The 18,433-nt window shown below is 38.1% G+C and overlaps 1 protein-coding gene across 2 annotated transcripts in view; it reads right to left on the reverse strand.

Annotated features, from left to right (window-relative positions):
- The window catches only part of LOC144840054 (coiled-coil domain-containing protein CG32809-like), a 98,081-nt gene extending 83,890 nt beyond the window's left edge, over nucleotides 1–14,191 (reverse strand). For both annotated transcript variants that reach the window (XM_078695693.1, XM_078695692.1), the window contains exon 1: nucleotides 13,905–14,191. In XM_078695693.1, coding sequence (XP_078551819.1) covers nucleotides 13,905–14,106 — 202 coding nt within the window. In that variant the 5' untranslated portion in view covers nucleotides 14,107–14,191. The remainder of the gene's footprint in view (nucleotides 1–13,904) is intronic.
- Between the last annotated feature and the right edge of the window lie 4,242 nt (nucleotides 14,192–18,433).

An 18,433-nucleotide genomic window follows, 5' to 3' on the forward strand; every position in this document is an offset into this window, starting at 1 on the left:
ATAACAAAAAATGTATACTGCAATCGCAGTAGATAGTTTACTCCAAAGGATAATTTATGATGGGTATAAACATTTACTAAAAACCAAAAGTCTTAAGAAGTAAAACCAATTATCAAAGGGCAAAATTCCTGGTTGCTGTCTATAAATTATTCTTGAAAATTGAAAATCAGTTAGCATACACACATAATTGATCATACCAATCATAATAAAGGTAAAGATTTTCTCATTTAGGTGCTCATTCTCGTCTTCTTGTCTCCCTGTAAAGCATTATATCATTAAGTACGCACACAATAATATAGACACAAAGTCTTAGTGATACTAAATACTATCACGTATACAAACTCAAAATATTCAATAATTTGCTAAAACAAAACAGACATTCAGAGTATTCAGGAAACAACTAATTTAAAGTGATGCGATGTATTTTTTCAAATACTTATACTGTACCATATATATTTGAATAAACCTAAAAAACCTACTACCGAATAAAACGCCCCATTATTCAAATACAATTTTTACCCGAATTAATACAATACAAATTGTCAGTAAATAATACACTTTTTTAGGCATACTACTTTTAGGAGTAAATTGAAAACGAACAAAAAACTCTGTTTTTTTTGCTATTGTTTTGTTTATAAATTGATGAATTAAACTACTGGCATTGTCTACTATACATTTATTGGTTCATATTTAAATGGATTCTATCTCTAACTGCTCATTCTTTATTGAATTACTTTTTCGCTTTTTTTTCATGAAGTGTTTATAATTGAAACAAAAAAAACATGGCATACTATAAAAGATTAATTCAAACAATTATTTTATGATGTGAAATGATTTTTTGAAGGGTTACCGTGGGATGTTTATTTATTTACAAGGGTAAGCAAAGAATGACTTTCTATTATATTTTAATTTTATTAATTTCGCTTTGTTGTACCAAGGAGTGGTCTAATGCCATGTTACATAATTATTTTAAATGTCTTTAAAAAATAATAAAGTTTCTAACTTAAAAGTAAAACAGCTAAATGTGTTTCATTATCTATATCTGAACACCAGCAGTACATAATGCAATTGGAAAAAGCAATATTGTATTCATCCTCAAATACCACACATATTGTCATAATCCTATCTCTAAGTAGCATCTGAATTTCATTACAAAGTCAGATCATGGAGGTATGGTCAGATACAGTAATTTCCTTTTAAATCTGAAGTGCTTAGATAGTCTACAACCTGGGTGTCTATCAGTGAATATTTCCAATATGAAATTAATCTCAATTTGAGCCTGCTTATACAGGCTAGTTGAGAGGTTGTAAGATCATAGCTTTAGTAACATAACCCTGTTAATACAACTAAATCTCATGTCATGATACTTGCATCTGGACATTTAAATTAAGTTTAGTCTTATTTTAGTAAAATTAGTTTATAAGGCCAAAAAAATACTAGTTTCACATTCCCTAAGCTTGTGTTTAATTTTCAGTTAAATTAAAATTTGAACAATTGTTTGATAATGATGGTCAATAATTCTGAATTAATACGTAAACATCGACTGGACTAATCAAAATCAAAATCCATTGCTATTTTTATATTTGGCCATAATGATTTGCCTTTCTGTTGAATTATTTGCTCTCTAAATATTCTGGCATCAGTTTGTAGTCTTTCATGAGAACCCACCCCAGATTTTACCACTGATATCTGTCAATCAAATAACCGCTATTTTAAGTTGCAAACAGCCAAAACCAGTTAAAAGACGTTCAAATGCATGGTTTCAAACTGTTTATATTGAGAACCAGTTTTAAATGTGTGTCTTGCAGTAATGTATTCACACACTACTATTTAATTGGTTATTAGCTTAGAGATACAAGAAAATGATAAAATAGTTTATGAGATAATGTATGTCAAGTACCACAGATTCTGTAAATTTATGCTAATTATATTTGGAACTACTGTACATTGTATAAATTATGATTTCCTTTGTTGCTTGAAACTAAGCTTCTTGTCATCTAATGCTATACTCTATAATGTATTAATACTCAATGATTGTACACTAATATAATGTTGTGTCAATTCATTTTTGCTAATTAATAATCAACAGGACGATAGATATTAACCAATATCAAAAATTTATCATCATATTTTTATTTAAATATGTATAGAGGACAAATATTTTTGTCTGGAGCAATTATATCCTCTATGACTGAAAGCTTCTAAGTGGCATCTAAGGGCATTGGCAGGGTTCAAAGGGAAACTGAGTGCACTGCTTGCACTACCACTTCACCAAAGCGTATTACAACCAATATTTTGTCACTAAGAAGGACTCATTTTGCAAGAACACATCACATTTACTACCAGAAAATCTGTGGAAATATATTTTGCGTTGCAGTTAAAATTACACAGTGATAACCATTTAAATCGTGTGGTAACCCCAAATCGTTTGGGTCTTGTTAACCATTAATTTAAGGCTTCCATTTAACTGGTTACACAATTTGTGGGCAATTCACCTGGTTTTTCATGGAAAATTTATACATCTGGTTACCTTTTTGCAGCAGAAACAGGTCCCAAGAAAAGACCAATCCAAACACAAGACAATGATAAATTATACCGACCATGATCGCTAAAGATGTATTTTTTTACCTTCACTTCAAGTTTTGGAAAAACCCATGATATTAATCTAACTGCAAAAAATGGCCAAATTTACAGATGCCTTGGATGAATGCGAATTTAGGCTTACAGTACATACTTTCACAAACTGCAAAAAGTAACAAGCTGTAACCAGTTTCGCAATTTTTGTGAAAATTCTTGTGATAATTCACAGGAGAGCTTTGTGAAATCATGGAGGAAATATTTCCTCCATGGTGAAATCTTGGGAGAAAGAGGCCTGTTATTTTGTCCTGTGATGTCTGAAGTTGTAGTGTGTACTTTGTCCTGGTAGTTAACTGACCAATCACAGTACACCTCTATTTGAAAGTATCAGGAAGTGAGGTTTTTATTTATTTAAAATAAACTATACAACAACTATACAATGACAATACTTCTGGGGAGATTTCACAAGGTTCACAAATGCGCGTATTGAAAACAAGTAAATAAGTCGCGAGATCAATGTATGTAAACAACTTGTTTAAAAGTTGTAACAATTATGCAGATGTGAAAAGGGTATTACAGTAGTACTACCTCTCACATGTCATTGTAACACTTGTATGTATTTGCATTCAGCAAACACTTTTTTCCACTGGAGATGGTAAAATGGTCACTGTATCATGTACAGTGGTCTACTGCATCAATCAAAGAAACATTATTGTCACAGCAACTGCATATTGTCACAGCAACTGCTTAGCATAATTTTGACAAAGTACACTAAATGGCATTTGTTTTCTTTATGCACCTACAGGCGTCACAATTCAGGTTGTTACATCTATACTGCATTGTGATCATATTCAAACAGCAGGGAATGCACAACAAATACAATCATATGCTTTCTAATTAGCTCGCATTTCATTACTTATAACATGCAAATTTCAACAGTGAATTTTGCCCATGGGCTGAAAGGGTAACATGTGTCGGATGTTAATTTGGAAACCTGAATACTCTCTCCTGTTATTTTTTTGTACAATTGACCCGTGTGACAGAACGAATTGACCCCTATGGATTTCTTACCTGCATCAGATCTAAACATGTACTTGTTTGCAAGAAAAAATTATCAAAATAATTTGAACATTACAAATACTGATGAAGCTTTATTAATTTTGTAAAGTTAATATTAAATAATGAATAATTTTAACAGCCATCGGTTGATAGCAAAACAAGGTAAAATGACAAAAAACAAAAATAAAACAGTACATTTAAATGAACCTTTGTTCTTCTTTCAATTCATGTGATAATAGTAGATTTTTAAATTTTTATTCTTAAAAACTCAAATATTGAATCGATACTCATTTATTATGATTAAAACAATATTACAAAAATATGGAAAAATGTTGACTACATACAATAACCTTACTGTAATTTACACCACCATACAGTCCTATACCATTTGAAGAGGCAGCTCTCCAATTTTGGACGTGGAGTAGAACTAAATAGATTTTTAAAGCAATCAGCCAACAGACTAGCCATGTCGTATTTGATTGTAAACAAGAATGAACATAATAATAAAATCCAATGGGTATACATTAAACAAAATTCCACTTGCATGTAACAAAATTGCACTTGAATGTAACGAAATTTCATTCTTGATGAAGTACTGTAATGTAAGGGTTGAACATCATGTGACCCGAAATGTTTTATTCAAATGACAAGAGAATCTACAGGGAGTGATAAATAGGTTGCAGAATGTAACACAGAAACGTTTCATATCGGGGGTACTTTATCGGTTGTTTAACATGTATTTTTTGCGTACTGTAAACCTCAATGTCACTCTGATAGACTGCAATAACTCGGATAGAGAAATGAGCATGTAAACATATAGCTTTATGTCTATTGGCCAGTAATCCTACAAAATCAATATTAAGATTCTATGTAGATCAAGTTTACTGATAAAACTTGAACTGACTATTTGACACAATTCTTATAAGCTACACAGAATTATTCTCCTTCAACTGCATTTAATGCATACATTTTGAAAATCAAACATCCATCATCATGCAAGTGAATGAATTTAAATTGTTTAAATTATCATAAAAGTTTAACATCTACAGTATTCCAAAGCTCCTGAACATGATAGTTTCACTGATATGATGTTTTTCTATCATTTTTATAGATTGTTAAATTGTTATCATTACTCAGTCAAATGTTTTTCGTTATTCCATTACCTTCTGGGACAAGGTCACATTGAGACTGGGATTGCATTAGTTAAAATCCACACTTATTATGTTATGCTTTTGTAAATACGCCACACACTTTTTTTCGGCCGTGTACATACAAGACATTTCAAGTTTATTTTATGCCTATGAAATAATAAAAGAACACCATATTTCTCATTTATTTTTATCGTTTATACTGCATACCATTATTATATAAAAACCGTCATACATGAATAAAAAAAACATGATATTACCCTCCACTCTGTACAGGGGTATATACCACGCTAACATGCACACACAGACCAGGCAGAAAATAGAGCATTTTTGGAGAGTGATGACGTCAGCATTCACACAAGCAGCGAGCTAGACAACGTGACGCTGGTAGTATAGTAGGAGTGCATGTGTTTAGAAAATAACTCAGTTGTTGGTATTTTCCGCAGATTTTAAATCGCGTTTTTTTAAACTCTTGAATTCATAAATAGTAATTAAACTCTTAGCTCTTTCACTATGTAGGCCTATTACACAACTATAATGCTAACCCTAGCTCTAGCCTACTCTTCTTAATTAACAGAGTCAGGTGCGTCGAATCCACGTCTAGCGAATTGAGGGGGGTGGCGAGCCACCCTATTCACCCCCCTAGATCTGCTACTGCTAAATGTAGATATCCTTCGTCAATTTGGAACATTCAATAATGCGGTCATATCTTTTTGAGGTGGGGTTTTTATTGAAAATCTACAAAATTGATTATTTTGTTTCATTCTTACAATATTCTGTATGCATTGTACTGATGCATTCTTGCTTATCACAATAATCGGTTGGAACATACGAAATAGCGAAGTACGAATTGAACTCTTTTTCAATTCAATTTCTGTGCTTGATAAAATGGTCAACATCACCAACAAGAAAAGCCTATGGCACAGTATCTAAGAACAGCAATCATGACAATATTGAACAATGTTTTCAATCAATCATTTTTAACCAATTTTGAACTTAGTTTATATGGCAAAAACCGATTTTGAATAGATTATTCTAGCATAAACAGGCCCAGCCAAAAAGTATGTCTTGTTAAGCGTTAATCTCTTATATTTCAGGGGAGGGAGGGCGGCTTGTTTTTTTTTATAATTATTGTATAATTATTTTTCTAAATGTACTATAATATTAATTTATGCAACCTTTCTGATATATTACTGAAAAAAACTCTTTAATTTAAATAAAGATATTGTTTCCTTGTCCTGAAAAAACTTTAATGTAACGCAAAAAAAGTCAAAGTGACTGGAAGTCAATGGGTTTTTGGTTGAATTTAACCGTTTATTTAGTCTTTATATGAGTGAAAAAATTTGTTTTCGCCTACAAAGTGATTAACTTGATTAAAACTGCTAAATAGCATATTCAAAGTCTATTTTTTAATCTCCATTTTTTATGTTTTTGGGGGACATATATCTTTACACAAATGAATCACTCCCATATATATTCAACTTTAAGAAAACCATTTAATGCAATCAAATTGTTTCTGTATGCTTCCGATAATTGATTGAATCTTGCAATTTTAACGGAATTGTTTTTGTCATTAAAAAAAAATAGAGGCAGTTCAACAATCAAGGGAGGGAGGGACACTTAAGAAGTACAGATATTTGTTTGCCTAATAAAGTAATACTGTATGTTTGTAAACTATTTTAAAATTTTAAATACAAGTCTACATACAGTAGTAGTACTAGTAGTACAGTTCTACTATATCCATACCACACAAGTCATAAATAAGCAATGGCAGAGATAATGTATGCCCATAAATCAGTGTCAAGCCATTGGCTACACAAACCAACAGTGGTGTTGGTAGTCTATGAGTGCCGCTTACCTGGATAAACCAACATAAGCCTCTCTCTCCGACGAGAGGTAAACATTACGAAAAAAAGAACATTAATAACATTAATTTTCCCACACCCCCGTCGGATAATGGACCAGTCCGCCACCAGTACGCCCTCAAGTGAGACACGCCCACTTATCATCGTCATCATTTCTCAAGACCACTTGCCTGAGGGGACGGTAGGGAGGGCGTTTATCCAGGTAAGCGGCACTCATAGACTACCAACACCACTGTTGGTTTGTGTAGTCTATATCGTGCCTAGCTTACCTGGATAAACCAACATAAGCCAGTGTAGCACCGGACTAGAGTCTAGTCGGAGGCGGGAGGCAAGGTAAACATTCTTATACGTACCTAGTGTCTGGGCTTCAAGATTGAAGCCGCCACCGAAGACTGGTGAGTGGAGGTATCCGACAGGTAGTGGGATGTGAAGGTGGACTGCGATCGCCACCATGCCGCTTGCAGGATGTCAGGGAGAGGCACCCCAGCAAACAGCGCCCATGAAGCGGCTATGCCACGCACTTGGTGCATATGTGCCGGAGGAGGCGTATTTGTGGAGTCGTAGCCAGCCCGGATGGCTGCCACGACCCAGTTTGCAAGTGTCGACCGCGCAGCCGGTCGAAAAGGTGACACTGTCGATATGAACAGGTGTGACGCTGAGACCCGAATGGACTCTGTGCGTTTGATGTAGAACTTTAGTGCTCGCACTGGGCACCAAAGTTTGTCTTCCTCAACCCCTGAATAAGCAGCAATGGTGGGAACAAACACAGTCGGCGGCGAGAAGTTCAATGTCTGAGATTTTGCAAGAAAATCTTTCCTAAACACTAGCCGAGCGCCACCCCGTTCAAACCTGACGTGCCCTGGCTCCAGAGATAGAGCGTGCAGTTCACCTCTGCGCTTGCACGAGGCTAGTGCAATCAAAAAGGCAGTTTTGAGAGACAGGTTGTAAAGCGATGCCCTACTCAGGGGCTCGAAGGGTGGGCGCATAAGAGCGGCTAGGACGACATTGACGTCCCAACGTGGAATCAAGGCCTTAGTAGGAGGCCGTTCTCGAAACATCCCGCGAAGCAAACTTGAAATTGCAGGGGATGAAGAGATGGTCGAGCCGTCTTTAAAGGTCGGAATTACTGCACCCAAGGCAGACCGATAGCCGGATACGGTGCGAACCTGCAGACCTGACTCAAACAGGTAATGCAGAAAGGCGCAGACCTGGCCCAAAGTCACTTTCATAGGGTTAGTCTTTTGGCTCTTGCACCATTTGAAAAAATGCTTTAATCGGCTATTGTAGACAGCAAGAGTGGATTCCCGTCGGGATTTCGCCGCGAGGGCGGCCGGGCCATCTGGAATGCCTGAGTCTCTGAAGCGATCCCTGACAATGGCCATACAGTCAGGTCGAGGGATTTGAGGTTCGGTAGAGCAAACCGAGCTCGGCCCTGCATCAGCAAGTCCTTCCGTATCGGAAGACGTAACGGCTGATCGTACAGAAGGCTTAGTAGCAGTGGAAACCACGGCTGCCTGGGCCAATATGGCGCTATTAGTAGGACTCGGCATTGATGGCGCTGAATGTGCGTCAGGACCAGTGGTAGTATTGAAATCGGTGGAAAAGCATATGCCCAAAGGTTGTCCCATGGTATGGACAGGGCATCCACCGCCCACGCATGTGCATCCCGGTATCGACTGCAAAACGTCGGGAGCTGCGTGTTGCCTGACGTCGCAAACAGATCTACATGGGGCCGCCCAAAGTGGTTGAATATTTGGGTGGCGATTATTGGAAGGAGACGCCATTCCGTAGGACGTAAAAATGGGCGGGACAGTGCGTCCGCCACTATGTTCAGACGGCCCGCAATGTGGGCCGCTGATAGTTGGATGTTGTGTTTTATACACCACATTAGCAACGTCCACGTGTGGCAACATAGCGTGGGAGACCGTGTGCCCCCTTGCCTGTTTATGTATGCCACGACGGTTGTGTTGTCGGAATTGACGAGAACATGGTGATTTGCCAGATGGGGAAGAAGAGCCTCCAACGAGCGCTCGACTGCCCAAAGTTCGAGCAGGTTGATGTGGGCGCGCGTCTCCTCGGGCGACCAAAGGCCGGAGACGCGAATGTCTGGAGACGGTATGTGACCGCCCCAGCCTACTTCGGATGCGTCCGTTTCCACACGGACCTCCGGAATTGACCTTTGTATAGGTGTGCCCACAAGTAACCTGTCTTCCACTAGCCACCATTCGAGATGCGAGATAATGAACGCATTCGTTGGAACCACTTTGTATAGAGGGTCCGATTTCGGGCGGTACGCTGCCAGAAGGTGCAGATGTAGAGGCAGCATCCTTAACCGGCAGAACGGAACGAGGGCGACGAAGCTGGCCAGTGACCCTAAGGTGCGTAGCCAGTCGTACGCCGTCGGAGCCTGAGCATTGATAAGATGTAGCACTGCAGTTCTTGCCTTGGCCACACGCTCGATGGATGGGCACGCCCGGCCCGTAACCAAATTTATTTGGGCTCCGAGATACAGAGGGTTCTGAGAGGGAAGAAGACATGACTTCTCCTCGTTTATTATGAACCCTGCTTGTTCCGTCACGAGGCGGACAAAGGATAAGCTGCTTAACAGCTGGTCCCTGGACTGGGCCACGATCAACCAATCGTCTAAGTACATGAAAATTCTGATGCCGTGTTGATGAAAGAACGCCGCCAGGGTTCTCACTAGACGAGTAAACACTCGTGGGGCCGTTGAGAGGCCGAACGGCAGAGCAACGAATTGGTATACCTGATCGTGAATGCGGAAGCGCAGCCAACTCTGGTGTTCTTGCGCAATAGGCACGTGAAAGTAGGCGTCTTTCAAGTCTATTGTGGCTGCCCAGTCCCCTCGTCTTAGCCCCAACAGGATAGATGAGATAGTCTCCATCCTGAACCTGCGGGGCCGGATGTACCGCTTGTTCAGACTTTTGAGGTTTAGGATGGGTCGCCAGTCGCCAGATTTTTTCTGGGCGAGGAAAACGGTGGATTCGTGTCCCGGGATCGTAAGGTGTTCTTTTTGAACGTGCACTACGGCTCCTTTCTGGAGCAGTGCTTCGAGGCCCGTCATGAGCGCTTGACTCTTTTTCGGCTCTGACGGAATCCTCGTGTGTCGGGCACCTCCGCTCATTGGAGGGCTCGAAAATTCGATACGATACCCGTGTGTCACGGTGGAGAGTACCCATCTGTCTTTTGTGAGGGTCTCCCAAACCCGTGAAAACCGTTTTAAGCGACCCCCCACCTGCCCGCCCTCGCCTGGAGGGACGGGCGTCCCCGGGCCGTCACCGGCGCTTCACATTATAATAGCGGCGACCACCCCTGTGGGTGGCGCCTCTGCCACCCCTATTTCGCATTCCGCGAGGGGGGTGTGAAGCCTGTCTGGATGTAGAAGCCTGATCTCTTAGCGCAGGCTGAGCCGGTGGTGGCGGGGGAGGCTGCATCTGCTGAGGAGCAGCGGGGACAGGCGGCGGTCGTGCGGCTGTCCTTGGGCGCGAATTGCTGGCCCGGCGTTTTTGCGGGAAGCGCGATCTCGTTTCCCGACGAGCTTCCCTCTCACGAGCCCATTTATCCTCCTTCTGCGAGAAAGAGCCAAAGAACAAGTCCCGCGCCCCGAAGGAGTCAGATGTAGTAAATCTACGGAAATCGGTCGGTGCGATGTCAGTTGCACCCAAGACGTTAATACGACGGGCCGCGGCCGCAGATAAGGAGATCGTTGCCTGTTGATCAACAACCAGGCCCATGATCTGTTGTAGTAAAGCTATCACGTCCGAATCGCCCTGGGGCGGATGTTCTGGATCAGCCAGAAAGGATAGCAAGTACCCGGCCATAGAGGCGGCTCTAAGCGTCTCGCGTGCGGCCCTGTCGACGGACGTGAGGACGTCCTCCGTCCGGGATTCCGAAGGCTTCAAATAGTTAGTCCTGGACGGGTCCAGATTCTGGTCCTCGCGGACCCGCTCCTTCGCTGACTCCGGGACGCTCGGCGCCGCGATGTACAGATCAAATTGTTTCTGCGGCACCGGAAAAGCCGATGATAGGTTATAAGGCATAGGCCTACGTATCTTGGGCTCCTTAGCGATCAGCTCTACCCGTTCCACAAGTTCCGGGTCGAGAGGCGTAACCGGGCACGATGACACCTTCTTAAAGGGCGTGCGCACGCCAAAAGTAGAATACCGCTTAGATGAAGGAGTATGCTTGGGCTCACGATACGTGAAATCGACGCCGAGAAAGGACAGCACGTCGGGGACCGTCCGCATTACTAGCGCCTGCAGACCTTCCTCCCCTGGCCCGGCCTGCTCTCTTAAGCTATCTCTATCATCGTCAGAGAGCGAGACCATCGTCCTGTCACTATCGTAGTCCCTTTGCTGGACGGACGAACCATCGAAAAACGAGGTCTGCTGTGGGCCAACATCAATGTATGGAATATGGGGAGGAGGTCTATTCTGAGAGGGTACCTCAGGCTCATCCCTCGGCAGAGCTCTCACGGCTGCAACAATGGCTTGCAGTAGCGCCGGGGAAACCTCATTCACCCCCGGGACCGCAGAGGCCGCAGCCGAGGCAGGCATATCTGGAAGACTAACTTCCGGCGCAGCGGCAGGAGGGCCTGCCGTATCGGCGGTACACACCTCCGGGGGTGGTACAGTTTCCGTGCGCTCTCTAGGCTTAGGGAGCGATTTAAACTTGGACGGTGTCCAGCGGACACAAACATCGCACGGCGACAACTCGGAACACGTGCGGCAATTTATGCACTCCAAGTGGCGGTCCCACTTCACGGTAGAGCGGGGACCCCTACATTTAACACACTCCTGCTTAGGCATGGCGAACTAGCAACCTACTTCTACCCACTACCTAATCAAACCACAAAGATGTTCCAGTATTTCTATCCAGGTGGTACCCTGGATAACGGCTTACAACGCTATTAATTTTAACTCTTGGCAACTAGCCAAGAGTAACGATTTTAAACGTATCAAATTACAAGATAACGATCTAGCTACAAAGTGCTACACGTAATGTGATACTACACTTAGCTTCGTTTTCTTTCTATTCTTCTCTTCTAGTCTACTGTAAGTCTTTATTGTTAATTCCTCAGGAATTCCAGGAATGTATTCCAAAGACGTTCGTACACAACGACGTTACGAAAAGAAATGATGACGATGATAAGTGGGCGTGTCTCACTTGAGGGCGTACTGGTGGCGGACTGGTCCATTATCCGACGGGGGTGTGGGAAAATTAATGTTATTAATGTTCTTTTTTTCGTAATGTTTACCTCTCGTCGGAGAGAGAGGCTTATGTTGGTTTATCCAGGTAAGCTAGGCACGATATAGACTATCATTTTAGCTCTGGAACAGTTCATTGATGTCAAGTGAAGCAAGCTTCTTCAGCAGAATTTTAACCCTAAAATTCTGTAACATCTTGAATAGTTTTTAAAGATGGGTGATCATACAGTAGAAACACATGGTACACAGTACCAAAAATACAATGTGCTCAAATAGTAAACATAAAGATGCCACAGTAGACGCAAGGTTAACAGTCAATAAATGAAACGTTATTTTGTGTTGCAGCTAAAATGATGTAGGATGTTTTTTAATCATTTAGTTAATAATTGACGACCATTTAATGGATTTGTCTTACTGCCAAAAAAATGGGGCTAATTTATTTACCTGGTTATAAAATTGGTTATTTTTACAAAAACAAAAACAATTCTTTGTAAAGAACATATTTAAATTATTAAATATAACTGGTTAATTATTAGAAATACTCTACTTACACAGTACGGACCCTTTAAAAGTCAAACTATGTCCAATTTGTATAGTTATTATAGTTATACAGTAAAATAGCTACAGTATACGTATGATTGAAACAGACTAAATTATTGGATGTGTTTTTTTTTTTTGACTTAAATTAATTAGAGAAATTAATCTGAATAAATGATCAGAACGAAATTCCTTGTCTATAACTAATCATTAAGCAAATTAAATCATTTATTTTTATTATTTATACTGTTGACCTATTGTATCTTTATACTGTTATTCAATTGTTTTTGCTGTTTTCTGTATCTATAATTTCAAGTACATATAAACATATATTTGTGCTTATTTCGATTTATGTATAAATTTATCATGATAATGTATTATTTATACTGTTCACCTATTGTACCTTTATTCTGTTATCCAACTGTTTTTTTTTAGTTTTTATTTACTATAAGTTTTTTTTTTTTCTGTCAGACATTTTGTAAGTAATGTGTATTTAGTACTGACCTATTGCATCGGTATATTGATCTGCTCGTTATACAATTGTTTTTAAGTATTTATTCAAGTGTACAATTACTACTGTCCATGTTTTTTTGTGTTTTTTTAAGTAAGTTTAATTTATGTTTAATTATGTAAGTTTTATCATCATTTACCTTTTATAGGTTGTTGTTTATATTTGTATGGACGCACCACCGAAAGGTGTGTGCCACTGATTCTAAAGTGAGTACCAATAAAATACTGAAATACAGTTTGGTTACTATGGACTTAAGCAAACATCAGGGGGTACAGACACCAATGTAAAACTAGCAGATCAAACAGTGTGGTATAACAATACATATTATTATAGTAAAACCTCAATTGGGACAATTAGAAATAACTTCCAACTATAATAACAACACAATTTTATAGTACACAACACAATATAATTTACCACAATAATGTAAATTTCGACAATAGAAGCCACAAGTTTATTGTTGGTTTTAACTATGCATAAAACCCAAAATTTAGTATAAAAGTAAATAAAACTTTTGAAAGAAAAATCTAACTGTAAAATTCTACCAAGGCTATAGTTGTATATACTACATGTACTACTCAATATTGTAATGCAACTTTAGAAACTGTACTTAACTAAAGTTATTATTATAGAGAGCAATGTTGAAGTTGACATATTATATTTATATAACAACAATTGGAAAGAAATGAATATGAAAGTACTGTATCACCATCTCCACCTTTACTTTACCTTGTTTAAGTAAAGTAAAGGGCGTTTAGTGATCCAAGATGGAATTGTATGTGGACTATTGAACAAATCAATATCAGGAGTTTCATAAATTTATGAAAAACACAAAATCCCATCTCTAATGCCAAGGTAACTAAATTCTAGTCAAATAAGTAGGAGAAGAGGTGACCATACTATGTGGTCTGCTTCCGCAACACCTATTAATTATGGTGAGAAAGAAAAACAAGAAAACAACAAACAAGATTTCATAACTTACTAAATGTTCTTTCAGGTTTTGGTGGTGGATGCCATCCTTCCCTGCGTCTGACCTCCACCTTGCCCTTCTCTTCCTGAATGGGTTTAAACTGTGTTTTTTCTGCATCTTTCCTGACAGCTTGCTGTTGCTGTTGTTGTTGTTGCTGCTGCTTTTTTGCTTTACGGTCCGAAAGCGAACGTTTTATGGGCTTAAAGAATGACATACTGACAAAAGTAATTAATCCTTTAGATTGATCAGACTTATTTAGTTCCAAGTCAATCAAGTAATATTCCTAGTACATCAACAACATACTGAAAAAAAGAAAAATAAATCTATTTGATCTCATTGATATAAGGACACTGTATGATGTTGATGACCGAACGGTCAAGCTCTATTATGTAAAAATTGCTTACATTAATGAGAATAACCACAAACACAATGAGTCAACCACAACGAAAATAAGCAAACACATTATTGCTACTTAATACAAATGATCAGACTTTTATTTTCAATCCTACTGACCAAGTAGGCAAATTTCATCTAATACTAAAAGAATCAAGATTGAAGACCCCATCTTTCACTTTGCTCCTGTAACAATACTGCTATGGCTTGGTTTGTTGTCTGATGTATAGTAACTCTTTTTACTGTACTTACAATTTTGGCTTGTGGTACCACATTTACTAGAATTCTAACTTTTCCATTTCAAAATAAATGATTACAGGTATGTGATAAAGATTTTGGATGTTGTGCAAGGGTGAAATGGGGAGAGATGAAGAAGTCTCAGGCCCGTAGCCAGGGTTTTTTTTTTAACCCCCCTTTACAGCGAACCGCCTTGAACTACAGAGAACCTGCCCACAATCATACCTTCTTGCTGTATAAGGATACGTCGTCACTCAATATACTTTTTACAACTTTATAATTTCAAAGATACATTAAAATTAAGTGTTTTGTAGAATATCGCGATTCTAAGACACCAGCATATTCCATTGAAATGTTTTAGCCATATCGTTGCGCACATGTTTATCATTGAGAAACATTTTTTTTTAAAGTAATTAAAAAATCAATATGAAACGACGTCGAATAACAGATTTTTTTTTACAAACAAAAGAGAGAATAATACGAAGTAAGTATATAAAATTAATAGTAGTTGCATTAATTGATTATCAAATGTAGAGAATTGCCACTGGCTTCAAGCTTCCCCCTAGATGTACGTTCCCATCCCATCGAACTTGAACGAAACCCAATCAAAACAAAATTCCAAGTGAATAATGATCAAACAATCCACAGAATATGCGCATCTCCACACGGCAAAAATGATATTAGTCACATGTGATTACCGGCGGAAAAAAAGTCCGGTCATATAGAGGTGCCATTTATCTTGAATTGTATGTGCGAGAGTACCATTTCCAGCCATCTAAGTGTGTCATTTTAAAAAATTTGCTTCGCCACAGGCCCCACCATTGGGGGAGGGCCTGTGACTCAAATACTTGTGTCCGAACCCCCCTAGTCAGATCCTGGCTACGGCCCTGAGTCTGATTCACCTATGGTTTGTGGGCAATGCATACATACTGTAAGTACCATGTAATGAAACTGAAAGATTTTATTTAAACAGAAATTTCAAATTCAAATGGAACCATTAGTCAACATGATGATAACAGAATATTATTTCCATCCTTCAACATTCACTTTCAGAAGACTTATTTTAAATGATCAGACCCATAATAGTAGCCATCTACCATTAACTTTATAATTAATAGGCCTGAATTCAATGGACAAATAAAAACAATTGAGGCTTGAATAATTGTTTTAATTACGTTATACAATAACATCAACTAAAAAAGTATTCAAAAACCATGCTATGTTTTTCCTGTACAGTAATTTTATATCATTTGACATTGAAATAGCTAAATAGCTGAATATAACAGCAGATGAACACTTACTACATTTGACATTGACAGAATATAAATAAATTAAGTATTGTAAATTAGATAAAATGTCTATAAAAACAATCTATAAATAGATTCCAAGAGACATTGATTATTGAACAAATATTAAAAGATATGCAGTAACCTCTAAGTCATAGAATAGTATTACCATAAATTATTATTGTCATCAATGAATATTATTATTAGAAAATATTTGAAATAAACAACTGAGCAGATGAATGCTAAAGAATAAAATCAGATAATAAAAGAGTATAAATTTAATTTTAATTAGAAGTAGATTTATGATCATAATCAAACAATTTGGAAATCAAAAAAGTAAGCCATCCTTCATCCATCCAAAAGCAGCAGACTGGCCCTATACTCAGTCGCGTAACACAGATGTCTGATGAGGTTCCTGGTTCAGAAAAAGTGGTCCTGCAATGCTGGAGGCCTTTGATGTTTTCAGCCTTTTTCAAAGTATTTTAAAGCCTACTGTTTCCTCTGGGTTCTGCTCAGAGGCCTCTGTGTAAGCTCCATGGACACTGGGTTTAGCCAGTAAGGTTCATAGCCATACGCCACTGCCTATACTCTTTCCCATTGTATGCATTCAATGTTTCGAGTACCAAACTCCTTCCTAGTTTTTTAGCATGCATTCTGACAACCAAACAAGCACTTTAGATTATCACATGTGGTAGAGTTAAAATGTTGTTGAATGCATTAAATGCTGGTTTTTACACAATTAGACAAAGAATTTTATCAACCAATTTATGATATTAAAACAGATATAGTATCCCTATAAATGACCATATTTATTGGAACAAATTTTAGAATCTAGGACCAAATTTGGTCATGATAGACTGTGTTTACACATTAAGCACATGAAACATGTTACTAGCAACAGAGAACCAAAACTTCTTCGAATCCAGTCAGTCGAAAATGAAAACTGACTGCAACTAAACAAAAATTTATATTGTTGCATGATTTGCATAATTCTCTCAATCATTTGTTTAACCATGGAACTGAAAGTTAACTACACAGTCTCTACAAAGTTACTAAGCAAACTCCAGGCTAAGAAGCCTTCCTAAAATCAAACTTTCAACTTTGTAAATTCATTATTATATACCACATGTACAAATTTATAAATTTGAAAAAAATGCAACATTTTCTTTTTTTCTGTAGACTGTTTATAGAACATACCTTGTACTGTGTAGTGCTAGAGAGGTTATTATAAATTACAGTACACTACTTATTATGTTACTCAAGAGAGAATATAAAAGTGTCTTAATTTAAATGAAAATACATAGAATTTATTACCTTCAAGTTGAACAACATTTCATGGAGACTAAACTGTATTGATATTATTCTCCTTGGGAGTGCAAACACTTGTTATCTAGTGAATTGTAGTTATACAAATACTATAAAATAAAGGCAGCAGAGTTTGCTTAACCTTGAAATATCATGGACAAGGCCTAGAATGAGTAGAGGTAGAGGGCCTAGCAAAACAAGATAAATTCTATTTCTATAAAGTTCTTCTCAGGGTATTCAAGTATTGATAGAAATGTGACCTTTATCTCTATAGGAATTCTCTCTCTTGAAATATAAACACAACAAAATAAAAAAGTCTTCCCAGAATTCACCATAGCACAGAAACCATGACTTTAACATATTTTTGGCAGTGGCAGATCCATTTATTTTTCAAAACTAATCATTAATTATGTTCCCTTTTATCTGTGTTAAGCTGTTAGTGAATAATTTGGCCAACAAAAGGCCGGGTGTTCAATATTTTTTTTATGAAACGCCAAAAGAGCAACATTAATAGAGGGCTAAAAACTAGGTGGAATCCATCTATTTAACTAATTTTTTGGTGAAAATCATGTTCAATTCAATATATTTTGTCACTGTCAATACAAATTGAAACAAAGGTATATATTTACTCAACGAGCGAAATTATTGTGAGTTTATTTCTGTTTGTGATAAGTATTTAATTAAATTTATGATAAAAAGCATTAATAAATGAAACCTATATATATAAAGGCATTTGTTATCATCCCCAAGCTTAGCTGGAAACTGGGGAAATTTGGATTTAGGCCCCATAGGGCCTGTTTCTGCTGCATAAAAATAACCGGTTGAAAAGGCAGCGCAAAGTAACCGGTTAAAAACACCCATTGAATTCGGTGTTAGAACGCCATTTAACTGGTTATCGCTGAGCAATTTGTAGCTGCAACACGAAATAATGGTTATTTGATTGACAGCTACTGATTTGGAGTCAACTACACTGTAGTAACGTTTGAATTGACCGCCAGGACCAATTGCATTTTGGGTAATTCTAACAATTTTTGTAACGACCACCCACTGATTTAAACGGTTTATTTGGAGCAAAAATTGAGCAGAAATGCAGTCAATATAAAAATTACATTTTTTAAATAATCGGTTTATTCGGCGCTCTGCAGCAGAAACAGACCCATAGACTCACGGCAGCCAGAATTGCAGTGCCTAACTTGATCAGCATACCGGGAGACGATCCCTTATTTTGTTCAAAGACTACATCCATTGCCAAACTGTATGTACAAAGCAATGAGATTACTGTAGAAGTGTCTATGTTTTAATATATGACATAGAGATTTC

The sequence above is a fragment of the Antedon bifida genome, chromosome 4, assembly GCF_963402885.1.
Source record: "Antedon bifida chromosome 4, ecAntBifi1.1, whole genome shotgun sequence".
Taxonomy (NCBI): domain Eukaryota; kingdom Metazoa; phylum Echinodermata; class Crinoidea; order Comatulida; family Antedonidae; genus Antedon; species Antedon bifida.